Here is a 25,525-nt window from a genome sequence, read left to right as displayed (position 1 = left end):
AGGCTAGTATCAAACTCCTGACCTTCAGTGAGCGGCCCGCCTTGGCCTCCCAAAGTGCTGGAATTACAAGTGTGAACTACCACGCCCTGCTGGATTTTGCATTTGTTAACTAAGCTCCAAGCCAGATGATCTTAAGATACAATCTAAGATTCAGGTGAGTCTGATTCAATCAAGTGAGCCCTATAAAAGCTGAGACTTTTTCTCTGGTGGGAGCGTGGGGCCAAGTCAGAGAGATTTAAAGCGTGAGAAGGACTTGACATACCACTGATGGCTTTGAAGATAGAGGGGCCATGTAAGGAGGACTATGAGCAGCCTCTTGGAACACAGTGGCCTTTACTGACAACCAGCCAAAAAACAGGACCTCACACCTACAGCTTCAACAAACTAAGGTGTGTCAACAACTGGAATGAGCCTTGAAGCAAATTCTTTCCCAAAGTCTTGAGAAAACGGCCCAGTCTGGCTGACACCTTTGACTTTGGCCTCACAGAACCCTAAACGGCAACCCAGTTGGGCCCACTGTGAGCTGATAACGGGTGTTGTTTTTTAAGCCTCTATGTTTGTGGTAATTTTTACGCAGCAATAGAAAACTAATACACTACTATATAAGTAAACTATAAATTGCCAAAGTGGCATTATTCAATAACATAATTTATTTAGAAATTATATGTACTAGAAAATATGCCATACACACACAACAAAGCCAAGAATACAAGTTGTTTATTAAAGTAAACATACTTTATTTCATATTTTTGTAATCTACTTGGCAGCCAGATTTGGCTTTAAATAGGAATTCCCTCTATTTGATATGTAATTATTTTAAAAAAGGATTTTATTATTTAGAGCACACTTTTCACCCTTAGCAGAATTTCACAATCACAGTAAAAATTTAGCAGCTTGTTTAATAGACCTGTATTAGTCCAGAGAAATGCTATCTAAATTAGAATTCAGAAGGCTTAGGGACAAAGTCCCCAATTTATAATTTATGTTGTTTTATACTGAAGTATAAAACAGGAACTAGGCCAAAAAATGGGTGCAGAATATGAAACATCCTTAATAGAATTTCAGTTTGAAATTGATATTAATATGTTGTCAGAGCTACCAGCTACTAGAATTCGGAGAACTGAAGAAAACAGAGCAATCCTTATGAGTTATATATGCATTGGCACAAAAATAACCAATTAAATATCACTCAACTAAGAAAATCTGACATTTAAAAAATAGGAATAATTTTCTCTTTGTAATTAATAATTATTATGAAGAAAAATTATAATGGTTACACCCTTTCAACCAGACTCAAAACACCCTGAAGTGCTTACAAATTCTCAGTACTTTTCTAGGTAATAGTAAAGACTAGTGGCAATTATAAGGAAGATAATGAATTAAAATGTTCCGTGTCTAGTTAAGGTCAGGGCAGTAAAAATAATAGATGCCAGGATGCTAATTTCTGCTGGAATAAAAGAAAAATACAAAGTTCCCTGAGGTGGGAGAGCTATTTTAAAAATCAATAAGCCAAACACAATCACTAATTTGTTTTTAACATTTAACCCTTTGAGCCAGAAAGCACAGAGATAAGTATTCGAAGGCCTCACTCTTAGATTCTAATACAAGTATGTGGAGAAAGTCACAAACTCTGGTTTACAGTTATTCCTTATAATAAATGAAGATACAGGATCATCCCATCCTGCTGGTGGTGTACATAAAAATTATCCAAAGAAGTACAAACTGTGTAAGTATGCAAAAGCATTTCTACATCTACAAGATGTAGCCAACATCTTTACACATCACAAGAAAGCACCGTGAAAAGTAAATGTGCTTAAAAGAGCTACCATATGTGCACATGACCCAAGTTCAGTAGAAAGAGCACCAAATCCTAGAAATAATTATAAAAATATACTATGGAAAATGTATTGTAAGTTTTAAAAAGTTGAACTCATTCAATATTAATAAAAACAATAAAAATACAGCATACAGATATAGAACTTAATAGAAATAGAAATAAAACTACCGTACTGAAAATGTGGGGAGGTTATATTAAAAGTAAGTTTTACTCTTTATTTTATTACTAAAGAAAAAATCTATCTTGCATGACAATAAAGGGACAGATCTTTGAGAAGCCATATAATCGTGCTATTGCTAATAAATAGTAACAATTATGATAATTATTAAAACATTGTTAATAGCACCTACCATTTGCCAGGCTCTATGTACTAGGTACATTACACATATCTTTTTTTTTTTCTGAGACAGGCTCTCACTCTCTCACCCAGGCTAGAGTCCAGTGGCGCAATCACAGCTCACTGCAGCCTTGACCTCCTGGGCTCAGGTGATCCTCCCACCTCAGCCTCCTGAGTAGCCGCCAAGCCTGACTAATTGTGTTTTTTGTAGAGAAGGGGATTTGCTATGTTGCCTCAACTGGTCTCACACTCCTGGACTCAAACATTCTGCTTGCCTCGGCCTCCTAACGTCCTGGAATTACAGGCATGAACCACTGCGCCTGGCCATCCTTTTTTTTTTTTGTTTTAAATTTAGTTTTTTTAAGGGAGAGGTCTTACTGTTGCCCAGGCTGGAGTGCACTGGTGCAATCCTAACTCACTGCAGCCTCCATCTCCTGGACTCAAGTCATCTACCCGCCTCAGCCTCCCAAGCAACTGTGACTACAGGTGTGTACCGTGACGCATGGCTAATTTTTTTATTTTTATTTTTTGTAGAGACAAAGTCTTCCTGTGTTGTCCAGGCTGGTCTCAAAGTCCTGGACTCAAGCAAACCTCCTGCCTCGGCCTCCCAAAGCGCTGGCATGAGCCACCATGCTTGGCCACATACATCCTTTTAATCTTTGTTTGACAAACAGGAAATAGCTAAGATTATTATTTGAATGATTTTATATAAAGAGATTTTTATTCAGTCCTTAAAAAAAATACTTCATTTCTTAACAGATTAATGAAATAAGATAATTGCTTCATCAATACTTTCCAAGCAAATGAGGGAATTCGTTATGTATTGCCCTCATTGTCGAAGAAGTATGGCATTGTGTTCTGAACTTTTCTGACAGCCTTATTAGATTCGTTGCTTTCTTGCCCAAACCCCTTTTAAAGAAACACATTGGAATTAACTTGAGGGACACAAGATATAAGAGTCTCATCTTGGTTATTGAAGGGCTTACTACTGAAACAGAATACACACAATACGTACTTTAGCCAACTCTGTGTGTGGAAAATTAACTCATGTATGTCAGAGCTATTCATTGACTCTGGCACACAAGGCCTAGTTTTTAAGAAAAATCAGCTCTCTTATTTTCTCCATGACAAGGGTTACCAACACAATGTGGACTCGCTATCCTATTGTTAATAATAATGTGGAGGAGAGGCATTGTTTGAACTGTTTCCAAATATGTTTTGAATTGTGTGTACATACACATGTATACAGATGAACACCCCTGGACAAACTATTTGTTAAGTACAAAGATACAATTGTAAAAGAATGGGAAAGTTGAGTTTGAACCTTTAATAAGCAGAGCACAGGGTTCTGAATTTTATATTTAAATAAATGACTGTAAATATCAACACAAATAATTTACCCTAAGTTTATTATTATTATTACTATTTTTTAAGACAGGGTCTCACTCTGTCACCCAGGCTGGAGTAGAGTGGCACGGTTTCAGCTCACTGCGACCTCAATCTCCCTTGCTCAAGCAATTCTCCCACCTCAGCTTCTCGAGTAGCTGGGACTACAGGTGCATTTAACCACACCCAGCTAATTTTTGTATTTTTTTTTTTGGTAGAGACGGGGTTTCGCCATGTTGCCCAGGCTGGTCTTGAATTTGAGCTCAAGCGATCTGCTTGCCTCGGCCTTCCCCAAAGTGCTGGGATTACAGTTACGTGCCACCACACCAGGCTACTTTAGTCTAAATGTAATCTGAAAAACCTATCCGTGAAGAAAATCAAACAATGGAGACCCATCAGTGAGTTATACACAGGAAATTAAGGCAAATACTCCCCACCATCCAATTAACCCATGTTAAAGATTAGGGATACTCAGAGTCTAACAAAATACAGTTTTCTGGATTTAGAAACCTGGAATCCACCAGCCCAACCTTCCAAATGTTTCATAAAAATATAAAGCCTGAAATGTACCTCCACATTCTCAATAGGAACAGTGTGTGGCAGTAGAAAAATTCCTAACCAAAAACCTGTCAGATAATTATTTGAGACTATAATCAACAATTCAGAACAACTCCAAGGCAATTATGTGGGAAAGTTAATTTCCCGACATTAATGCACACAGATTTCTTGAATTAGCTCTGAAGTATTAAGAAATTCTTATGAAAGTAATCCTACAACTTCTATAAAAGATTACAGTCCCAAACAAAACCCTGAATAGGAAACACAACATTTTTTAAAATTAGGAAGAGAAAACTAGTAAAAGTAGAAAACACAAAAAGAATTATTTATAAATTAAATGGTCAAAGAGCTCTTTGAGATAATCTCTGCTTGGAACCACCTGAGATGACGTGTAATGTCTGTTGGCCTCTCTCTAGTGGGACGGAATTATGTTTTATGTAAACACTATCCTTAATAGAAAGAAAATCATAAGGTCTCTTCATAGTACAAAAGAGGCTGTAACATCCCTTAATTAAAAATGACTTCACTCAAAATGTATATAATAAAAGTGCAGTTTTTTTTATATAAATGAATGAAATGAATGCTTCTTTTGGAAGGTAAACATTTCTGTTTCCTTTAATCACTTTAAATATTACTGTGCTGAAGCAAGATAACAGACGTAAGTTATAATATTCATGGTAGCTGATTTTCAGAATGAGAGCCAAGTAGAGAATAATCTTGTCACTCTATTAGAATAAAGTAACAGTTTATTCAAAAATCTCAATAGAAAACCTATATTATTTGCTACATACATCCAAACTTATGAGTGAAAAATAGCAGTTGCTATTTAAGATGACAACCTTTAGGCAATACCTTAGATGTGCCAAAGGAAGATGAAATATCTGGTAGTATGTTAGAATAGTTAACTCCACATTAAGTTAAAAGTAACTCCGTATTAACCAGACTTTTTAAAACAAAACACTTATTCCCTGCTGATGCTTAAAACAGTGAACTTTGTTTTACAATATTTTAAATGAAAACACAGAAGAAACCAATTTTCCAGTTTTATTGACTTCCAATTCTGAATTTCCATTAAATCTGTTCTACACAAGGTATTTCAACTGTACACCCCTTGCCAGGCACCTTAGATGAAAGCATCATGGGCCTTAAAAGCTCAAAGCAGAGTCAGTATTCTTACATATAATACATTATTATCATTATTATTATTATTTTGAGACAGAGTCTCGCTCTGTCACCTAGGCTGGAGTGCAGTGGCATGATCTCAGTTCACTGCAACCTCCACCTCCCGGGTTCAAGTGATTCTCCTGCCTCAGCCTCCCAAGTAGCTGGGATTACAGGCGTGCGCCACCATGCCCAGCTAATTTTTTTGTGTTTTTAGTAGTGACGGTGTTTCACCATGTTGGTCAGGCTGGTCTCGAACTCCTGACCTCGTGACCTGCCCACGTTGGCCTCCCAAAGTGCTGGGATTACAGGCGTGAGCCACCGTGCCCACCCCATGTAGTAAATTATTAATAAATACTTGAATAAAAAATGAATATGGCATTCACCAGATTAACATAAAATAAATTCTCACATTTGCTTTTTCCTTCCTCCCAAATCGTTACAGTCACTATGCTATAGGAAACAAGAGGTTAAAGACCATACCCGTGTTTGTTTACTATGGTATTTCCTTGGTAAAGAAGAGATTTTCAATAAAAGGTTTGGGTCATGTGGGAAATTTTCTTATACTACAAACAACTGGGCCATGATGCAAAAGTGGTCATCAGAATGTTCTTGTGGCCTACTGCCAAGGGCAACACAACAGACATGGTAGGAAATGCAATAACCCAAGTTAATGACTTGATAAGCATGATCTAGGAGAAGAAATATTAGGTGTAGAAAAGAGGCTAAAATGAAGTATTTTATTATTTCAATCACAAATGCAATAGAATTTTAGCAGATTTTCTCTGATGCAATCAGGACACTGGCAGGCTGCCATCACTGAGTGTACTGATTACAGGCATGGCAATTTTTTGTTGTTTTAAAAAGTGCTATTAGTAAAAATGACTGGGAAAAAAATATGTTATTCCTCTCAATTTCTTAGATGATTACCACTTGAGTATAAGTGGGACCTAAATGCATTTTTATAGCTGGAGGAATTGCTATCATTGTCTAACCTGGTGTCTAGTACACAATAGGGAAAAAAGACAGTTTTTGACTGAATGAAAGAATGAGAAAACCTTTAAAAACAGGTTTCTTGGCCAGGAGTGGTGGCTCATGCCTATAATCCCAGCAGTTTGGGAGGCCGAGGCAGGTGGATCATGGGGTCAAGAGATCGACACCATCCTGGCCAACATGGTGAAACCCTGTCTCTACAAAAAATACAAAAATTAGCTGGGCACAGTGGCGCATGCCTGTAGTCCCAGCTACTTGGGAGGCTGAGGCAGGAGAATCGCTTGAACCCGGAGGCGGAGGTTGCAGTAAGCCGAAGTCACATCACTGCACTCCAGTATGGTAACAGAGCGAGACTCTGTCTTAAAAGGAAAAACAAAAAAAGCACAACCCCCACCTCAAAACCAGGTTTCTTTACTTTAAAAAAGTGAAGCTAAAAAAGAAAACACAAAAGAAAAAAAAGCAAAGCTATAATTTTTGGCTTATAGCCTTCAAAGTCTTTAGCATACAGAATGACAGAATATTATCTCCAAAAATAGAAGTCTTTAATTGCAAAACAAAATTAAAACACTGTTAAACAATTTAAAAAAAATTTTTTTTTTTTTTTTTTTGAGATGGAGTCTCGCTCTGTCGCCCCCAGTGGCGCGATCTTGGCTCACTGCAAGCTCTGCTTCCCAGGTTCAGGCCATTCTCCTGCCTCAGCCTCCGGAGTAGCTGGGACTACAGGCACCCACCACCATGCCTGGCTAATTTAATTTTATTTTTTTGAGACGGAGTCTTGCTCTGTTGCCAGGCTGGAGTGCAGTGGCGTGATCTCGGCTCACTGTGACCTCTGCCTCCTGGGTTCAAACGATTCCCCTGCCTCAGGCTCCCTGGTAGCTGGGACTATAGGTGCGCACCATCACACCTGGCTAATTTTTTGTATTTTCACTAGAGACTGGGTTTCACCATGTTGGTCAGGTTGGTCTCAATCTCCTGACCTCGTGATCCGCTCACCTCGGCCTCCCAAATTGCTGGGATTACAGCCACCACTCCCGGCCTAAACAATTTTTTTAAATAACTTTTTGTGGTAGTTTAAAGGTGGCTACAAATTCTTTCCTACTGAGAGGTAGGGTCTAATTCCCCATCCTCTGGCCTGGCTTTATTGACTTATGTTATCAAAAGAAGATAGCTGAAGTAACGTTCTGGAACTTCTGGGCCTACGTCAAAAGAAACCTTGCAGCTTTGCTTGGCTTTCTTGGAACATTCTCTCTGGGACCCCTGAGCTGCCACATAAGAAGTCTGACTACTTTGGACCGACCTTGTTGGAGGAGCCAAATAGGTGCTTCTGATTCCACCTGAGCCCAGCACTCCAGTCATTCCTACCTAGGTGCCAGACAGGTGCAAGAGGCAGTCCGGGATGCTCCAGACCAGTCCACTAGTCTGTTAAATGTCAACAAAGGACCTCTTTGGATACCTTGTAGAATAGAAAATTCAATCAGCCCAAGCCTTGCTTCATTTCCTGACTCATAAATGATGAGATATTTAAAAAAAAAAAAAAAAAACTGTGGGCCAGGCGGAGTAGCTTGCGCCTGTAATCCTAGCACTATGGGAAGCTGAGGCGGGCAGATCGCTGGAGCTCAGCAGTTCCAGAACAGCCTAGGCAACACGGTGGAACTCCATCTCTACTAAAATAGAAAAAATTAGCCAGGTGTGGGGGTGTATGCATGTAGTCCTTGCTACTTGGGAGGCTGAGGCAGGAGAATTGCTTGAACCTGGGAGAGGGAGGCTGCAGTGAGCCAAGATCATGCCACTGCACTCCAGCCTGGACGACAGAGCAAGACTCCATCTCAAAAAAAATAAAAAAATAAAAAAATAAAATAAATAAATAATAAATAAAATAAATTGTTTAAAAGTGTTAGCCCTTCATTTTGAGAAAACAGATAATCGGAAAACCTTACCAAAGAAATGAATGCTACTAGAAATGCTATTACTCGGGACCATTTTTACCTATCTTCAATTTGTTAATCAACTCAGTTTCCATTTATGCCTGGAATTAGAAGCCTTCTCAGTGGCTAGTTTTAAGTCATTATACATGCACAGCATTAAAAGCATTAACTTTCCCCTGCCCACAAATCTTTTTTGTCAGTCAGGCTGAGTGACTGAGGAACCCCCCGAGGGCTGTTTTTGCCAACAGATCATCTGCAGTTTTATTCTATTTCTCTTTCCTCTAAGAGCTCTTAGGTTAAATTCAAAATTTACCTGTGAGACTTCAAACTCTCATAGCACTGGTAATTACGAAAAGGGTGGAATGAGAAAGTAGAAAGCCAATAAAAATGTACTAGCCACATACAAATAAAAAGAATTATATTACATGACACAAGCAAGTTAAGACTCACAGCAAGCTAATCCAACTGGCTCCCAAACCAGCTAGTAAGCATGTCACGAAGGGTCAACTTACCCTTTTAGAATTCTAAGAAGTGAGTTTTGTATGAAAATAAACATAAATATATACTGAATATTTAGTATTTGTAGTCAGAGAAAAATTCCTGTTTACCTGCAGATCTATATTGTTCTCAATACAATGTTCATTCTTCTCTACCAAAATCTTCCCATAGTTTTCTGATTTGATAAGATTTTCAACTCTGGTTGTATCTTTCACTTCTGCCTCCAAATCCTTCATTGTTGCAGTTTCATCTTTTACAGTAACAGTATCAGACATCCTCATTAGCAAAGGTTATTTTCGAATTCTACAGGGAGCTTGAAACCTTAAGAAAAAAAGATTAATACAGTTTTAAACTTTTTTACATTCAGTTACTGCATGATACTGACCTACTGTCTGTCATGTTCCAGAAATAATGTTGAATATAGACAGGAACAAAATTCTTGCTTTCAAGGAGTATATAATTTTGTGCTAGATACATCCAAATTAAAAAAAACCCCACAATACAGTGAGAAAAGAGCTATATGAAGTAATGAAGTATGTGAGCCAGGCACAGTGGTACCCAGCTGTAGTCCCAGCTACTTGGGAGTCAGGCAGGATGACTTGCTTGAGTCCAGGAGGCTGAGGTCAACCTGGGCAACATAGCAAGACTCTGTTGCTAACACATAAATAAGTACATTTAAAAAAAGAATATGGGATGATTTTGATGCACATTTACTTGTGGCAATTCTTTTTTTTTTTTTTGAGACGGTGTCTTACTCTGTCGCCCAGGCTGGAGTGCAGTGGCGCGATCTCGGCTCACTGCAAGCTCCGCCTCCTGGGTTCATGCCATTCTCCTGCCTCAGCCTCCCGAGTAGCTGGGACTGCAGGTGCCCCCCACCACGCCCGGCTAATTTTTTGTATTTTTAGTAGAGACGAGGTTTCACCATGTTAGCCAGGATGGTCTCGATCTCCTGACCTCGTGATCCACCCGCCTCAGCCTCCCAAAGTGCTGGGATTACAGGCATGAGCCACCGTGCCCGGCCCTACTTGTGGCAATTCTTAAGAAATATTAAGGAATGAGCCAGATCAAGGAGAAGGTAATGGCTGGAGAATTATATATGTGTATTTAGAAGACATTAGAAATCTTCTTCTCTAAAGGGATACCTATAATAGCATTTTCATCTGGATTCCTAAAATTCCAAATTTCTTAAATTACCCTGAAATATTTCCAAAAGTAAACAATTTAAAAATAAAGAGTAATGGCTGGGTGCGGTGGCTCACGCCTGTAATCCCAGCACTTTGGGAGTCCGAGGCGGGTGGATCACGAGGTCAGAAGATCGAGACCATCCTGGCTAATATGGTGAAACTCCGTCACTACTAAAAATACAAAAAATTAGCCGGCCCTGTTGGCGGGCGCCTGTAGTTCCAGTTACTCGGGAGGCTGAGGCAGGAGAATGGCATGAACCCGGGAGGCAGAGCTTGCAGCGAGCTGAAATTGCGCCACTGCACTCCAGCCTGGGCGACAGAGCAAGACTCCGTCTCAAAAAATAAAGAAATAAATAAAATAAACAGTAACATTCTATTACAAAATACACTTCTAAATCTGGATTAACAAATATGTTGAGCAATATGAAGAAAGCATTGAAGACTCTCCTGAATTAAGTGATTCAATGACAAAGAACACATATTATCCAGGCACTCTAGAATATGGAATCCACAGGAAATCAAATACATAAGATTACAGTATATTTTCATGTCATTAGTGAGTTTAATAAAGTGAATGTGTTCACACTGGATTAATGTATCAGAGATTCAGCTGAAGATAGCAGTCATTTTAAGCTGCAAAAAATGTAATAAAAACAGCAGAACTTGGCCAGTGGGGTGGCTCACGACTGTAATCACAGCACTTTGTGAGGCCAAGGTGGGCGGATTGCTTGAGCTCAGGAGTTCAAAACCAGCCTGGGCAAAGTGGCAAAACCCAGACTCTACTAAAAATACAAAAATTAGCCAGGTATGGTGGTGCATGCCTGTAATTGCAGCTACTTGGGAGGCTGAGGCACAAGAATCACTTGAAGCTGAAACGCGTGTGTTCCAGTGAGCTGTGATCACGCCACTGGACTCCAGCTTGGGTGACAGAGTGAGGCTCTGTCACAAAACAAAACAAAAAAAACCAATAATGGCAGAACTTGATATAAACAACTTATTCTGAAATGCATCTTAAAAAAAAAAACAGATTGATAGAGGGATAGACAGATATAGGTTATAGCAAGTATGCTAAAATGTTACTGGTAAAATCAAGGGGTGGTTCCAGGGATGTTCACTGTAAAATTCTTTCAACTTTTCTATATTTCTGAAAATTTTCATAATAAAATCTTGTGGGGAGAAAAAACCAGTGGAACTTATTTTCTCTATATCAATTTGAAAAATTCAAAAGTTCATTTCCTGAAAGAATGTTTTGCAATTAAATATCTAAATGGATTTTAGGGCCAGGTGCGGTGGTTCACATCTGTAATCCCAGTGCTTTAGGAGGCTGAGGCAGGCGGATGACTTGAGGCCAGGAGTTTGAGACCAGCTTGACCAACATGGCTAAACCCTATCTTTATTAAAAATACAAAAATTAGCCAGGCATGTTGGCACGTGCCTGCATGCCCGTAGTCCCAGCTACTCGGGGGGCTGAGGCAGGAGAATTGCTTGAACCTGGGAGGTGGAGGTTGCAGTGAGCCAAGATTGCACCACTGCACTCCAGCCTGGGTGACAGAGTGAGTCTCTGTCTCAATAAATAAACAAACAAACAAACAAATGGATTTTAGGAATTGATAAATACAGCTGACAAATTAAAAAAGCCAAAGAGAAGTAGATCCTAAAGTCACAGACTGAACTGAATTAAAAAAAAACCCATGTCTTCCTGAACTATAACCCATACCAAAGTTAATTGCTTCATTCTGAAAACAAATAACTGCAAAGTGGAGACAGGGTGGGGAAGTTACTGAAAACACTGGCTTCTTGCTTTTTTTTTTTTTTTTGAGACGGAGTCTCGCTCTATCACCCAGGCTGGAGTGCAGTGGTGCCATCTCGGCTCACTGCAAGCTCTGCCTTCCGGGTTCACGCCATTCTACTGCCTCAGCCTCCCGAGTAGCTGGGACTACAGGTGCCCACCACCACGCTCGGCTAATTTTTTTTTGTATTTTTAGTAGAGATGGGGTTTCATCGTGTTAGCCAGGATGGTTTTGATCTCCTGACCTTGTGATCCGCCCACCTTGGACTCCCAAAGTGCTGGGATTACAGGTGTGAGCCACCGTGCCTGGCCGGCTTCTTGCTTTTTATAGGTAAGATTTTGCAAGAAAAAGAAATGTGTTTTTCTCAATGACAGGCAAGTATTACCTGATGTGTCCTTTGGATTTGGGATTGTGGTGTCCCACAAAAAAAAAAAAAAAAAAATCCAAGGTTCTTTTTCACAGTTGTCAGCCAGGATGTCAACTGTAGTGAACCATCTGTAATCTGGCAGGAGGAGTCCCATGTCCTTGTCACCACTGTAGATTCCCGGACTGGAATGGACTGTCTTGGATCAAATATATCATACCTTTCCGTGGCCTAAAATGAAAACAAAAGAAACTATTTTAACAAAATGGCCAAGGGAAATGGAACACTCCACATGAAACTGAGAAATTAAAAATATTACTGTCAGTTGTTTTTATTATATATTTTCTGAAACAAATGTCAGAACACTGAGTAACAATGAATTCGAACATGTATTAGCTATGTGAACCTGAATAAGTTACTGAGGCCGAGAGGATTGATTAGTTAAAAGCAGAAGAGAGAAGAGGAAGGAAAATGATATGTACTGAGAAGCTACAATGCAGTCAGAGTTATAATTGAGATAGTATCTATAGATAAGGAGACAGAAAAAAGATCACAATCAGAAACACTTTAACTCCAAGTACCATCATTTTTAGAGTTCTCTTCTAGAGCTGTAACTCTATGGACTTAAGACTGTAATTCTGAACAGTAATAACATTTTAGATTTTTAAAAATACAACAGAAAAAATAAAACAAAAAAAATAAGCCATTGAACATTTTTAATGAATCCCACATTGTTCTTAAAAAAAAAAAAAAAAAAAGTTGGTTGGGTGCAGTGGCTCATGCCTATAATCCCAGCACTTTGGGAAGCCAAGGCAGGAGGATCACTTGAGCCCAGGGGCTCAAGACTAGCATGGGCAACACAATGCGACCCCATCTCCACAAAAATTAAAAAATTAGCTGGGTGTGGGGGTGTGCACCTGTAGTGCTAGTTACTTAGGAGGTTGAGGTGGGAGAACAGCGTTAGTTGGGGGTTACAGTTAGCTATGATCATGCTACTCATGCACTCCAGTCTGGATGGCAGGCAAAAACAAACCCCAAATACAAAATGTTCTCCATGTCATATTTTTGAAGTCAGTTTCATTTTATATTTATTCGGTATGAATGAATATAGCCTAGCAAGTAAACAACTCTAAAAAGATTATATACCTCTTCCATTGTCCTTTGACATTTTTGCTGTCAATAAACAGGATAGTACAATTTTAAGGTGAAATAAGCATACATATATGCATATAATGAGGTCTAAGCACCAAGAGACCTAATACCAAGACAGCCAAGCATGCACTATAGAGTTACTCACATTTTATACTAACTCTTCAAAAACCATTTTGAAACACAATCACTTGGAACCAGATATAACCTTATATTAGTTTTCACAATGTTTGACACAAGGATAATAGAAAAGGTGTTATCAAAAACAAATGTCAAAAAACTTTAAATTGATACTGTGTCATCTCAATCTGACCAAGATTCTCCAGCCACTACATCAAATGATTGTTTTAAGTTACACCCAAAACAAAACAAAACAAAACAAAACAAAATCCTTCAAGTATTTTTTCTCAATTTTAGCTTTTTATCTCATAAACTGGTAGACACAAGATGGCAGCATTCACTACGCAACCAAATTATTTGTGTTCTTTGTGAAGTGACTTCACAATTTAATCGTGAATCTCTTAATTTTGTAATTCCATAAAAGCAAGGCTTTTAATCCATTGAAGAAATAAATAAGGCAACAGCTGCAGGGGAGTGAGGAAGGGGCAAAATCGAAGAGGTGAACACCTTAGAAGATCCTCTTAGAATCCCAAGGTCCCATGAAACCCCAAAGAACCTGACAGATCACCTAGTCCAATTCAGCATTCAAGTTATTATTGCCTAGAAGTCAAATGACATCTTCAAAGTCACACAACCAGTATGTGACCAAAACTTGCTAATATGCCACACCACTTGATAACAGACTAAATAAATGAATGATTCAGAATCAAAATGACCAGTTATTGCCTGGGAAGGAGTCAATGGCATATCGAAATGGCAAAAGAAAGAGAAGTGCACTAGCATTAGATATTGTTTTAAATTCCAGCTCTGCTAGTTGTATTTTCGGTAAATAATCTCTCTGAGCTGCAGTTGTCTGATCTGCAAAGTGGAAAAAAGAATATCTAGCTTCTAGGTTTGTTGTGAGGACGGACTGATTTAAATGTAGAACCGACCACAGCCTCTCTCACAGGGCAGGCCCTCCAAAAATGTTAGCTCTCTTCCTTGGTCAGAATCCCTTTAGATCAGCAGTTGGCTAAGCCTGATTTTGCTGTGTCCTGATCCCTACCCCTACACAACAGTAGACTGACAGGAGGCTTACCACTGTGCACAAGTGGCTTTGCATTTTTGTGTATGGCTCTCATTTGAAGGCTTCTAATTGAATATTAAAAATTCATAGAAACTGTTGGGTATAGTGGCTCAGGGCTGTAATCTTAGGACTCTGGGAGGTGGAGGTGGAAGGATCACTTGAGACCAGGAGTTCAAGACAAGCCTGGGCAACATAGCAAACCCTATCTCTACAAAAAAGAAAAAAATATATATATATATGAACTTTGCAATCTTCTCCAAAATATTAATGCACTTGTTTAATTTTTAATTTTAATTTTTTAGAGACAAGGTCTCACTCTGTCACCCAGGTTGGAGTTCAGTGGCACAATCCTGACTCATTGCAGCCTTGACTTTTGAGGCTCAAGCTATCCTTCTACTCTGGCCTCCTGAGTAACTGCAACTACAGGCACACACCACTATGCCCAGCTAATTTTCAAATTGTTTTTGTAGAGATGGGGTCTTGCTATTTTGCACAGGCTGGTCTCAAATTCCTGCACTCAAGTAATAATCCCCCTGTCCCAACCTCCCAAAGTGCTGGGATTACAGGTGTGAGCCACTCTGCCCATCTAATGAACTTGTTTGAAATAAAAATGTTTTCCCTCTCCAAATCTTCAAGTAAAAGGGATGTGTTTCAGCTTTTGGTACTCACTGGAAAAACAAAAACAAACCCTTTTTGGTAAACCCATGAAACCTACACTTCTCAGTTTGCCAAAGGTTGTGTGAGCACATGGGTGTCAAGTATAGAAAGCTACAAGATAGACATGGCACATCATATCTCTAATACAACATTTTGAAGTACATTAAATGTACTGTCTTAATATAATAAATAGTTGTACAGTAAGTGAAAGATACTGAGGAACTTACAAAATTCAGGAAGACAACTTAGAGAAAAAAAATGAACAAAATGTAGGCATTCATTAAGTATATATCTCAGTTCCCACTATTACTGAAATTAAAAAACTGAATTTTTCAGAATCTTTGTCAACCTAAGATAGATGGATATATGAGCTCAAAATTCATATTCAACTTCAAAAAGGTCATAACCTTAAAAAAGTAAATCTATGAATCTACAAGGATATAAAGGAAATCTTTTAATGATCTTTGGGTGGGAAATCCTTCCCAAGTGTGACACTAAAATCTACAAGCCATCAAAGGTAAATAGTTATAAAACTTAGAACAAAGTTTTAAAATTTCTATATAATAAAATAGAACATAAACAAAAGGCAGATGATACATATGAACTATTTCCAAAGGGTCAAAATGTTGAAAGTAAAAAAGGTTTTGTAAATCAAGGGAAAGAAAAGGATCGGGAAATGACAGGAATAGGTAAGCTACAAAAGAATACAAACAGCTCCACCAAAACCAAATACTAATATATATATTTACCATGTGCCTGGCCCTGTGGTAGTATTTTTCATAATGAATTCATTTAAAACACACACAACAGTTCTAAGAAGTATGCCCCATTATCACTCTGTCCTGCAACAGATTAGGAAACTAAGGCACATAAAAAAATCAAGTAATTTGTCCAACGTCACACAGCCAGGAAGTATGGAAACCGGGATTTGAATTGGACAGACGAGTACTCCATTTCAGGCTCTTACCTGCAATACTGTATCATCATCTGTAGGTACCAAGAAGAGCGACAATTTGTGTTTACGGAGCACTTTTATTTTAAGAGTAATTATGACATGGTAACTCCTTTGTACTAGACTTAAAACAAAGTAAATTTATTCTTTTCACATGAAGAGGAGCTATGTACTTTTTTGTGTGTACAAGAAGATAGTACTATTAACTTTGTATTAATGGTCACCAGGAGTAATTACTACCAAACTAATCAGAACTGCCAGGAATTATACAACCATTCTGTTTCTCTTAATCCTCCTATCACTTGTGATGATGAGTACCAACTATGCAAACTTGGGTGGCAATAAGGATTCAGAGTTTGTGGCTAAGGAACAATGTGAAGGCAGTAGCTTACAAATGATAAATATGCATGATTAAGTACCTTCCTCTATGTAACAAAGCAAGGCAGAATTAGGATCAACACTTTCAAGGGCAAACTAGTATATATGAAGTTTAAAGACAAGTAGTTTCTCCAGTGAAAATTTTAGTAAGAAGTATTAACAAAAATGCAATATTGATACTGACAATTCAAAATATCACTTTATTATACTTGGGGTCTAAGTTTTGGTTTCATAACACAAAAGAATTGAAAAAGTTAGGTAGCCCCAACAATAAATACTCAAATTTCACACAAGGAAAGTCAATTTACTCTAGGTTAACACAATATTTAAAAATCATTTGTTAATTTATATGTGGGAAATAAATCTCGCTCCTATAGGTAAAAATATTTTTCACAAAAATATTTAGGAGAAAAAGAGTTACATTATTGATGTTATCTGAACAGAATTTGGCAAAGTCTTAAAAAATGGGTTGTTGCTTCCTTATCACTATCTAGCTATCCAATCCCGTTTCATTACATAATATGTTATGTTTTTTCTCTCAGAGACAGAAATATAACCAGGCAGGCACATCTATAAAGAAAATCAAATGCACAAAAGCAACCCATATCCCCATATCAAATTCTACCTGAGGTTATAAATTGGCACAACCAAACTGGTCAAATGCCTCTAGAAAGAAAGGCAAAGAGCACTGTTTATGCTGTATTTAGAAATAGTGGAAATTCACATTTGCAGTCACTTTGTCAGTCATTTGAACAAGAATATAAGCACTGACATTTCAAAATGTTAAATGTGTATGTGATTTGTAAACAGTTACTGTCATCTAACAAAAATTTACCAAATAACCACAGAAGGCACTATAGCTTTAATGAGTATCAGCTAAACTTAAAAAGAGTAAAGAGAATGAACTCCCTTGACCTAAGAGTTTATTAAATCCTGAAGAGGTTAATGATGACACTTATCAACTAATATAAATAATAACTTTAGGAGGACATTATAAGCAAGAAGGAAAGACTTTTGGTAGTTGAAGAATGTGAGAATAATTTATTATTGGAGTCTTGTAAGACTGTATGAAACAAATTACTTTTAGGGAAAAAGTTATATGGAGAGGTAAGGTGTTACATGAATGTGCTGCATTCTGAGTGAAGAAATGGGGAAGACACTGGGCCTCTCATACACTGTGATCCACTTTAGAAAACAGTTTGTGCTATCAAATGAATTTTAAATCCCACATATCCTATGGCTCTAAATTTCCACTCATGGTGTAGATGCACCCTAAGGAAACGCCTTATACAAAGGGATATGTACAAAAATATACACTGCATTGTTTTATTTAAAAGCAAAGAATGGGAAAGACCAAACGTACTAATAGGAAAATTGGTGTTTTCTTTTTAAAGTAAAATCAACTGTGGCATATTCATGTTGCATGATACCATGGAATGATTAAAATGAAATGAACTAAAACTATAGGTACAAACATTAAGTCCAAAGAATGTCAGAATGTTTAGTCAAAAAGCAGAATGAACTCTACATAACTCTATGAACTCAATGTAACGAATATAAAAATTTAAAAACCACACAAGCATGGATGGGAAGGGTATATACCTATTTCAGGTTAGTAATTACCTCTGAGGAGGGAAATGAAAGGGATTGGTTAAGACAGAGAAGGGACTTCAAATCACATCTGTATTATTTTATTTTATTTATTTTATTTTTTTTGAGACGGAGTCCCGCTCTGTCGTCCAGATCCAGATTAGAGGTCAGTGGCGTGATCTCGGCTCACTGCAAGCTCCGCCTCCCGGGTTCACGCCATTCTCCTGCCTCAGCCTCCGGAGTAGCTGGGACTACAGGTGCCCACCACCACGCCCAGCTAATTTTTTGTATTTTTAGTAGAGATGGGGTTTCACCGTGTTAGCCAGGATGGTCTGGATCTCTTGACCTCGTGATCCGCCCGCCTCGGCCTCCCAAAGTGCTGGGATTACAGGCGTGAGCCACCGCGCCTGGCCTATTTTATTTTTAAAAAAGATCTCCAGCCAATATAACAAAGGTTAGCAACTATTAATTCTGAGTGGTAAGTACTGAGTGTTATAATGCTCCTTTTTTGCTTATGACTTTTTCATTTAAAATGTCCTAAAAAATAAATGAGAACAACATTAAAAAATGTGGATATATTTGAAATTAAGATTAGAAACTTAGTATTAGGCTGGGCATGGTGGCTTATGCCTGTAATCCCAGCACTTTGGGAAGCTGAGGCAGGTGGATCACTTGAGGTCAGGAGTTCGAGACCAGCCTGGCCAACATGGTGAAACCCCACCTCTACCAAAATACAAAAATTAGCCTGGCGTGGTGGTGTGCAACTGTAATCCCAGTTACTAGGGAGGCTGAGGTAGGAGAATCCCTGGAACCCGGGAGGCAGAGGTTGCAGTGAGCTGAGATTGCACCTCTGTACTCCAGCCTGGGAGACAGAACGAGACTCCCTCTCAAAAAGAAAAAGAGAAAAGAAGAAACTTAGTACTGACCCCAGGAGGAACAGGAAGCTTGAGTAATAGATGAACACATTTTAAGAGAAGCCAGGGAGAATGATTTTAGCTACAATATAGATTAACCCTGTTCTAGCAAACAAAATGTTGAAAGTTTGGATGGATAGTTACTAGGGTTTACACAAAGAATTAAAAGGTGAACGCTGAACACTGAAAAGATATTCCATTCATTCAATCTCCAGACTGGATACTATGTACAGAGCACTGTTCTAGGTAATAGGTATACATGAGTGAACTAAGCAGATGGGATCCTAGAACCTAAAATGCTTATATTCTAGCGCAAAGACAAAATATACAAGGTAACTACTGATAGCAGTATGTGCTGTGAAACCGGTAATATTAACAGCAAACCCTTAAAAAGTTACTTATTATTTACTAAGCACTATTCCCAATGCTTTAAGTATATTAATTCATTTAATGCCCATAAAAGCAGTATTATATAGTTTGTAGATGAGGAAACTGAGGCAGAGAAAGATTAAGCAGCTTTTTCAAAGCAGCAAGACTAGTAAGGGGTAGAGTTAAGATCTGAACTCATGTAGTGTTGGTCCCAGAGCCCCTGGTATCAGCCACTGCCTGTACTTCATGTAGAAATGAATAGATTAATATAACAGCAAGTAACTAACTGGGGGAAGCCAATTCAATACAGGAGTGGTCAGGGAAAACGTAAGGGCTGTGAGAGTTGGTAGAGTTATGAGAGGACACACTGAAGGTGCAGGTAGTGCTTGCTACCACTAACTATAGGAAATACATCTGGGAGAAAAATGGATTTGATGGCAGAACGATGATTTTGGTTTTGCATAGTTAATTTTAAGGTGTCTTCAGGACATTCAGGTGGAGAAATCTAACAGAAAATTGGATATATAGACTTGGAGCTCAGGAAAGAAGTCAGTTAATGTTATTTTTTGGTGGAGAATCACTATATAGATTGAAGTTTTCAGTTATCAGTGTCAATGAAGTTGCCCACAAGCCTTCATTGAAAAGAGTGGGTGTGGGATAGAATCCCTAGGGAACACTGAACCCTGAAGAACTGAGGAGGAAAGTGGAAGATCACAAAGAGTATACATGATTTGGTAACAAAGTTAGCAGGAGATGCGAAGTTAGAGGAAGGTATAATGAAAAAGTGTATAGGCCACAGAAGCCAGTAAGGAAAGACAGGGAGAGGCTAGAGGTTTAGGAGGAAAGAAAGGTAGTAAGAAGAAAAATCTGAAGAAGTGGGATGAAATGAGAAAATATTATCAGAAGCACAAACTGGTGAATAAGCCTGAAGTGTATTCATTATCCTCAGAAACTGAAGGGAATGTGGCAGGAAAAGGAGGGAATTAATACCTAATAAATTTCTTCTATTTTACCCAGAACCTATTCGCTAGAAGTGAGGGAGCCGGGATGGCTGCACAGCTTGTGGAGAATGGTGAGTGAGTCACTAAGGGGTGGATCATTAAGGCCAACACCAACATTCAGGACTGTTTTGGTACAGTCCTTCCAAGGAGAAGTCTATAGACTACAAGACTGGGGGTTTCTCTAATTCTTTGACTGAGGGGATTGTAATGAGTAAGCGACGCAAATGAGAAAGCTCAGATGCTACTTGTCTATGGAATAGGCTAAATGTTTTTTCCACAGTCATTTCCCGATCTGACTTTTTATCACTGTATGGTACGTAATTAAAAATGCCAAATCAAAACATAAAAACTGGGAAATTAGGAATGCTAGAGTACTAAAAGAACTATACATATACCTTAATGTAACAGCGATCCTAGTTTAAGTCAAAGCAAAAGCTAAAGGAAGTGTTTTCACAGGAGAACCAAAGCAGGGGAGATGTGGGAGACAAGCAGCTCCTGTGCCCATCACAGAAGTGGGGGAATGGCTTGCCCAACTTCTCTGAGGATGGCATGGTGCTGGTACATAGAAAATTCTAGAGAAGGCCAGGCGCAGTGGCTCATGCCTGTAATCCCAGGACTTTCGGAGGCTGAGGCGGGTGGACGAGCCTGGCCAACATGGCAAAACTTCATCTCTACTAAAAATACAAAAATTAGCTGGGTGTGGTGGTGCGTGCCTGTAATCCCACCTACGTGGGAGGCTGATGCATGAGAATCGCTTGAACCCGGGAGGTGTAGACTGCAGTGAGCTGTAAAGATGTTGAGTACACTGAGAGATACAACTTTTGGCAAGGACATGAGCTAATTCATGGCAAGCACTAGCAAAATGGTAGTGGGCAGTGGGTTAGAGAAAGACAAAACTGGAAGATCATGAAAGGGCTATTCTCGAGCTCATGAGGAGATCCTGGATAACCCTGGGGATAACCTGGTAAGATTCTAAAGGGGCTGAGATATTGGCAGATGTAGGTAAGAGACAATGCAAGAAAGTCAGGGCCATTAATGTAACTCTAAACCTGAAGTTAATGATCTCCTAATACAGCCCTAGTGAGGGTAAAATGTATTTTGCCTTAATTCTGAACCTACCATAGTCCAGTGTTATATTGAGAGCTCCCTATGTATGTGCTAAATGCAGGATTGAAATAAATAACTCATGGTGTAATATGATCCGATTGGAACGAGGTAAAATCTCTTTTAAAGACTACACAGAGGGCCGGGAGTGGTGGCTCGCGCCTATAATCCTAGCACTTTGGGAGGCTGAGGTGGGTGGATCACTTGAGGTCAGGAGTTTGAGGCCAGGCTGGCCAACATGGTGAAACCCCATCTCGACTAAAAATACAAAAATTAGCCAGGCGTGGTAGCAGGCACCTGTAATCCCAGCTACTTGGAAGGCTGAAGCAGGAGAATTGATTGAATCCAGGAGGTAGAGGTTGCAGTGAGCCGAGATGGTGCCACTGCACGCCAGCCAAGGCGACAGAGTGAGACTCCATCTCAAAAAGAAAAAAAAAAAAAAGACAACACGGAGGTAGAGTACGGTGACACACGCCTGTAGTCCCAGCTACCCCAAGAAAGGATCCCTTGGGCTCAGGAGTTTGAGGGTGCAGTAAACTACAATAGTCCCACTGCATTCCAGTCTGGATGACAGAGCAAGACCCTGCCTCTTAAAAAATAAAAAATAATAGTAATAATAAAAAAAAAACTACATGGAGGAAAAAAAACCCCAAACTGGTATTAACATCTAGTTGTGTTCTGAGAAATAAACAGCAAAGAACATTCAAAGGGTTTGGATTCCTGGAAACTGAGCCATAGACAATAAGGACGTGAGAGGAGAGCTTAACAGGCAGTAAGAGAAAATATAGTTTTTTTTGTTTGTTTCCGTACTGAATTGGTTAGAATTCATTTTTTAAAAAATAATTCATTCTTTTATTTATTTATTTATTTTGAGACGGAGTCATGCACTGTCGCCCAGGCTGGAGTGCAGTAGCGCAATCTCGGCTCACTACAAGCTCTGCCTCTGCCTCCTGGGTTCACGCCATTCTCCTGCTCAGCCTCCCAAGTATCTGGGACTACAGGCACAAGCCACTACGCATGGCTAATTTTTTGTACTTTTAGTAGAGATGGGGTTTCACCGTGTTACCCAGGATGGTCCCTATCTCCTGACTTTGTGATCCGCCCTCCTCGGCCTCCCAAAGTGCTGGGATTACAGGCGTGAGCCACCGCGCCCAACCAATTCATTCTTTTAAAAGTGATCTGCTTAGAGATGCTTTTAAGGTACAAAATCAGCTAAAGGGAACTGGTCAGAAGGAGAAAGATCACTTATTCAGTCTTGACCTCAGAGTTATCTCATATATAATTACCATAAAAGTAAATTACTTCTCATATAGGGTACACCAAAGACATTATCAATAATTGGAAAATAAGATATTGTGTAATAGAAAATTTGGCTGACCTTTGTCCTTGGGTAGGCAGCTTCTAAATTTTTGGAATTTCTGGACTGATGGAAATGTCTTTATCATTCATAGTGGGTCCTGATAGTGTATGCTAATGCGGTTACTCATGGTGGATACTTTATGTTAAGATGGTGATTCCGGATGGCGATTGGCTGGGAAGACTAAACATGTTAATTAGAAAGTTGGGACTTTGAGGAAAGTGATCATCAGTCTGACTTCCAAGGAAGACAGTGAGGCTGGATATTGAATTCAATTGCATGGCCAATGATTCAATTAATCATGCCAATGTAACGGGATCCCAATAAAAACTGTGAACACTGAAGCTTGGGTGAGCCTCCCTGATTGTCTGCAAATTGCTCTGCAAATTAACAAATGCCAATGTGCAGAAAAGACAATATATCTTGACCTCACGGGGAGAGAACAAAAGCTTTGCATTTGGGACTTGCCCAGACCTTACCCTGTGTGTCTCTCCTTTTGGCTAGTTCTGATTTGTATTCTTTTGGCACAATAAAGCTCTAATGGTGAGTCTAATTGTGAGCTATTCTAGTCAATTAAACCCGAGGGAACCTCCAAATTTGTAGCCAGCTGATCAGAAGTAAGGGTGGTCTGGTGGCTGAAGTGAGGGTAGTCTTATGTAGGACTTATCTGGCCTAACTGCACATTAGTGTCAAAAGTCATTGTGGGTGCATAATCTAGTCTCATTAGGTTATATTCTTTCATGTATTTTGTGCTACATCCACAGCATGTAATGTTGGTAGTTCATAAGTAAAGGTGAACATCATTATGAACATAATCTTGATTTCTAAAATTAAGCCATTCAGAATGCCATCAATGAGTAGGCATTTGCTTTACAGACTTTGGCAAGTGCTGGACTGTTTATAAGAAACCCTCAGTCTTAGGGTATTTTAGCTAGACTTTGATGTGGTGTTTCCTTCATGCTTTCAAAATTTGATTTTACTTGATATATTTTTCTCCACAATACTAATATATAACTAAATGAACATATCTCTGTGTACTTTTTACCCATGACCAACATTTCATTTTTATCATAGGGTCACAAGGAAAATCCTTTACAGGTCTTAAAGGTACAAAGCTCTATCATCAAAGCAAAATTCATGCTGGGCTCCCGGCACATTAATCCACCTAATGATTCTTTGATGGCTTAAAATGTGAAACTTCACATTCTCTAGCATTTGAATCAGTAGATCTAACATGACCTATTTCCTTCCTACACCAAAAAATCTGTTTCCTTTATGGGATTTTAATTTAGGTTACAATTGGTAGACATTCGGTTTCATAACTACTAATGTGCCACCCTTTCTTTCTTGAACTGCCAAAGGATCACAGCCCTCTCTCAAGAAAGCACCTAAGGATTATGTTAGAACGAAAAGGCTCGAAAACGTCTGATTTCTTCTTTCAGTCAAAGAGCATTTTATGGCCAGTAAAAATAGCTTAAAAACAGCTTGAGGTAGAACAGGTGCTGTCTTTCAGTTGCCATCATCTCCCTTCATACTCTATAAAAGGATGTAAACAACAAAGTGAAAACAATTTTACAGCTTGAAGGTGCTGCTGCTGGGCATGGGTGAACACTGCTAAAAAGCTCACAGTCTCTCACAGTTCACACTATATACTATACGTGTAGGGCTAGCAGATACAATTTCTCTTTAAAGTACCTGTCCAATTTAATTGGCTCAGCTTCCTATGGCTTTGCACAAAATGCAAAAATTCAATGGGTTTAATGCACTTCAGACTTGACTTTTTTGTGGCTTTATTTCCTAGCTATGTCTACCAGATCAAATTGTTTTAGTAGTTATTCCTACTTAACACATGGGTTTCTTTACAATTGTCTCATTGGAGCTCAAGGGGGCATACAGTTTTCTATTTTTGTTGTCATTCATTTTCTACCTATTAAGGAAAGCTGGTTTAGCCAGCACTCTGAAAGTACTAGAATAAAAAAAAATGTTCTATTATCTCTCTTGGTGACCCCAAGCTGAAATCTGACATCTGAATATTTTCAAACTACTTCAAAAAAACTGTATGTGATCTCTGTTGATGTGTCTGCTATTGTAGAGGTAGCTACATAACTTTCTAAGCATTTGAAAATAAATGAAAAGAGAGAAAATTTAAAATTAACAAAGCATGTTGAACAATGATTTATAAACACTATAAAGCAGTGACTCTTAATTATTTTTGGGCCATGAAAGGATTCCTCTTGAAAAATCTTATTAAACCCAAGGATCCTCTCCTCAGAAATGCAGCAGTCACATGTGCTTACTCACACGTGTATGTTCACAGTTTACACATGCTTTTAGGGGTTGCTTGGTTCTCCAGAAACCTATACATGAATCTTAGTAACAACCCCCTTTATCTATGTATATAATAATAAAATGATATGCATATTTATAAGATGACAGATTTGCATCATATATATTATATAATGTAACAGATTTGCATAACATATTATATAATGTGACAGAGTTATATTATCCAAGTCACTTTATAACATACATATACAAAATATAAAATAAGGGTTAAGTAGGATTCATATATAGGCTTCTGGAGAACTAAGACCATGGAAACATATATTTATTATACAAACTTGCTCTGTTCAAGTGAGAAGGTGGGGATGAGTAGAGCGGTGTTAACTGGGCTTCAGGCTTTCCTCTGTTTCCTGAAGTACTTTGTGGTACTCTGGGGCTTAGAGGAACTCAGTTTGGAAAAAATACATTATATTAACTGTATTAAAGATCTCAGTTATTAATCAGAAGGAGGGTTGGTCAGCTGTAGAAGTTATGGCAAGATTTAGAGATGAT

The 25,525-nt window shown here is 38.7% G+C and overlaps 1 protein-coding gene across 14 annotated transcripts in view; it reads right to left on the bottom strand.

Annotated features, from left to right (window-relative positions):
* Positions 1 to 25,525, bottom strand: part of R3HDM1 (R3H domain containing 1) — a 199,277-nt gene that overhangs the window by 113,494 nt on the left and 60,258 nt on the right. For all 14 annotated transcript variants that reach the window (XM_023193775.2, XM_023193781.1, XM_023193782.1 and 11 more), the window contains exons 2-3: positions 12,055 to 12,264; positions 8,806 to 9,016 (exon numbers count right to left, since the gene is read on the bottom strand). In XM_023193775.2, coding sequence (XP_023049543.1) covers positions 8,806 to 8,976 — 171 coding nt within the window. In that variant the 5' untranslated portion in view covers positions 8,977 to 9,016; positions 12,055 to 12,264. The remainder of the gene's footprint in view (positions 1 to 8,805; positions 9,017 to 12,054; positions 12,265 to 25,525) is intronic.

Source organism: Piliocolobus tephrosceles, chromosome 11, assembly GCF_002776525.5.
Source record: "Piliocolobus tephrosceles isolate RC106 chromosome 11, ASM277652v3, whole genome shotgun sequence".
Lineage (NCBI taxonomy): Eukaryota > Metazoa > Chordata > Mammalia > Primates > Cercopithecidae > Piliocolobus > Piliocolobus tephrosceles.
The sequence above is the reverse complement of the archived record's forward strand: the minus strand, read 5'-3'. Positions and strand labels throughout refer to the sequence as shown.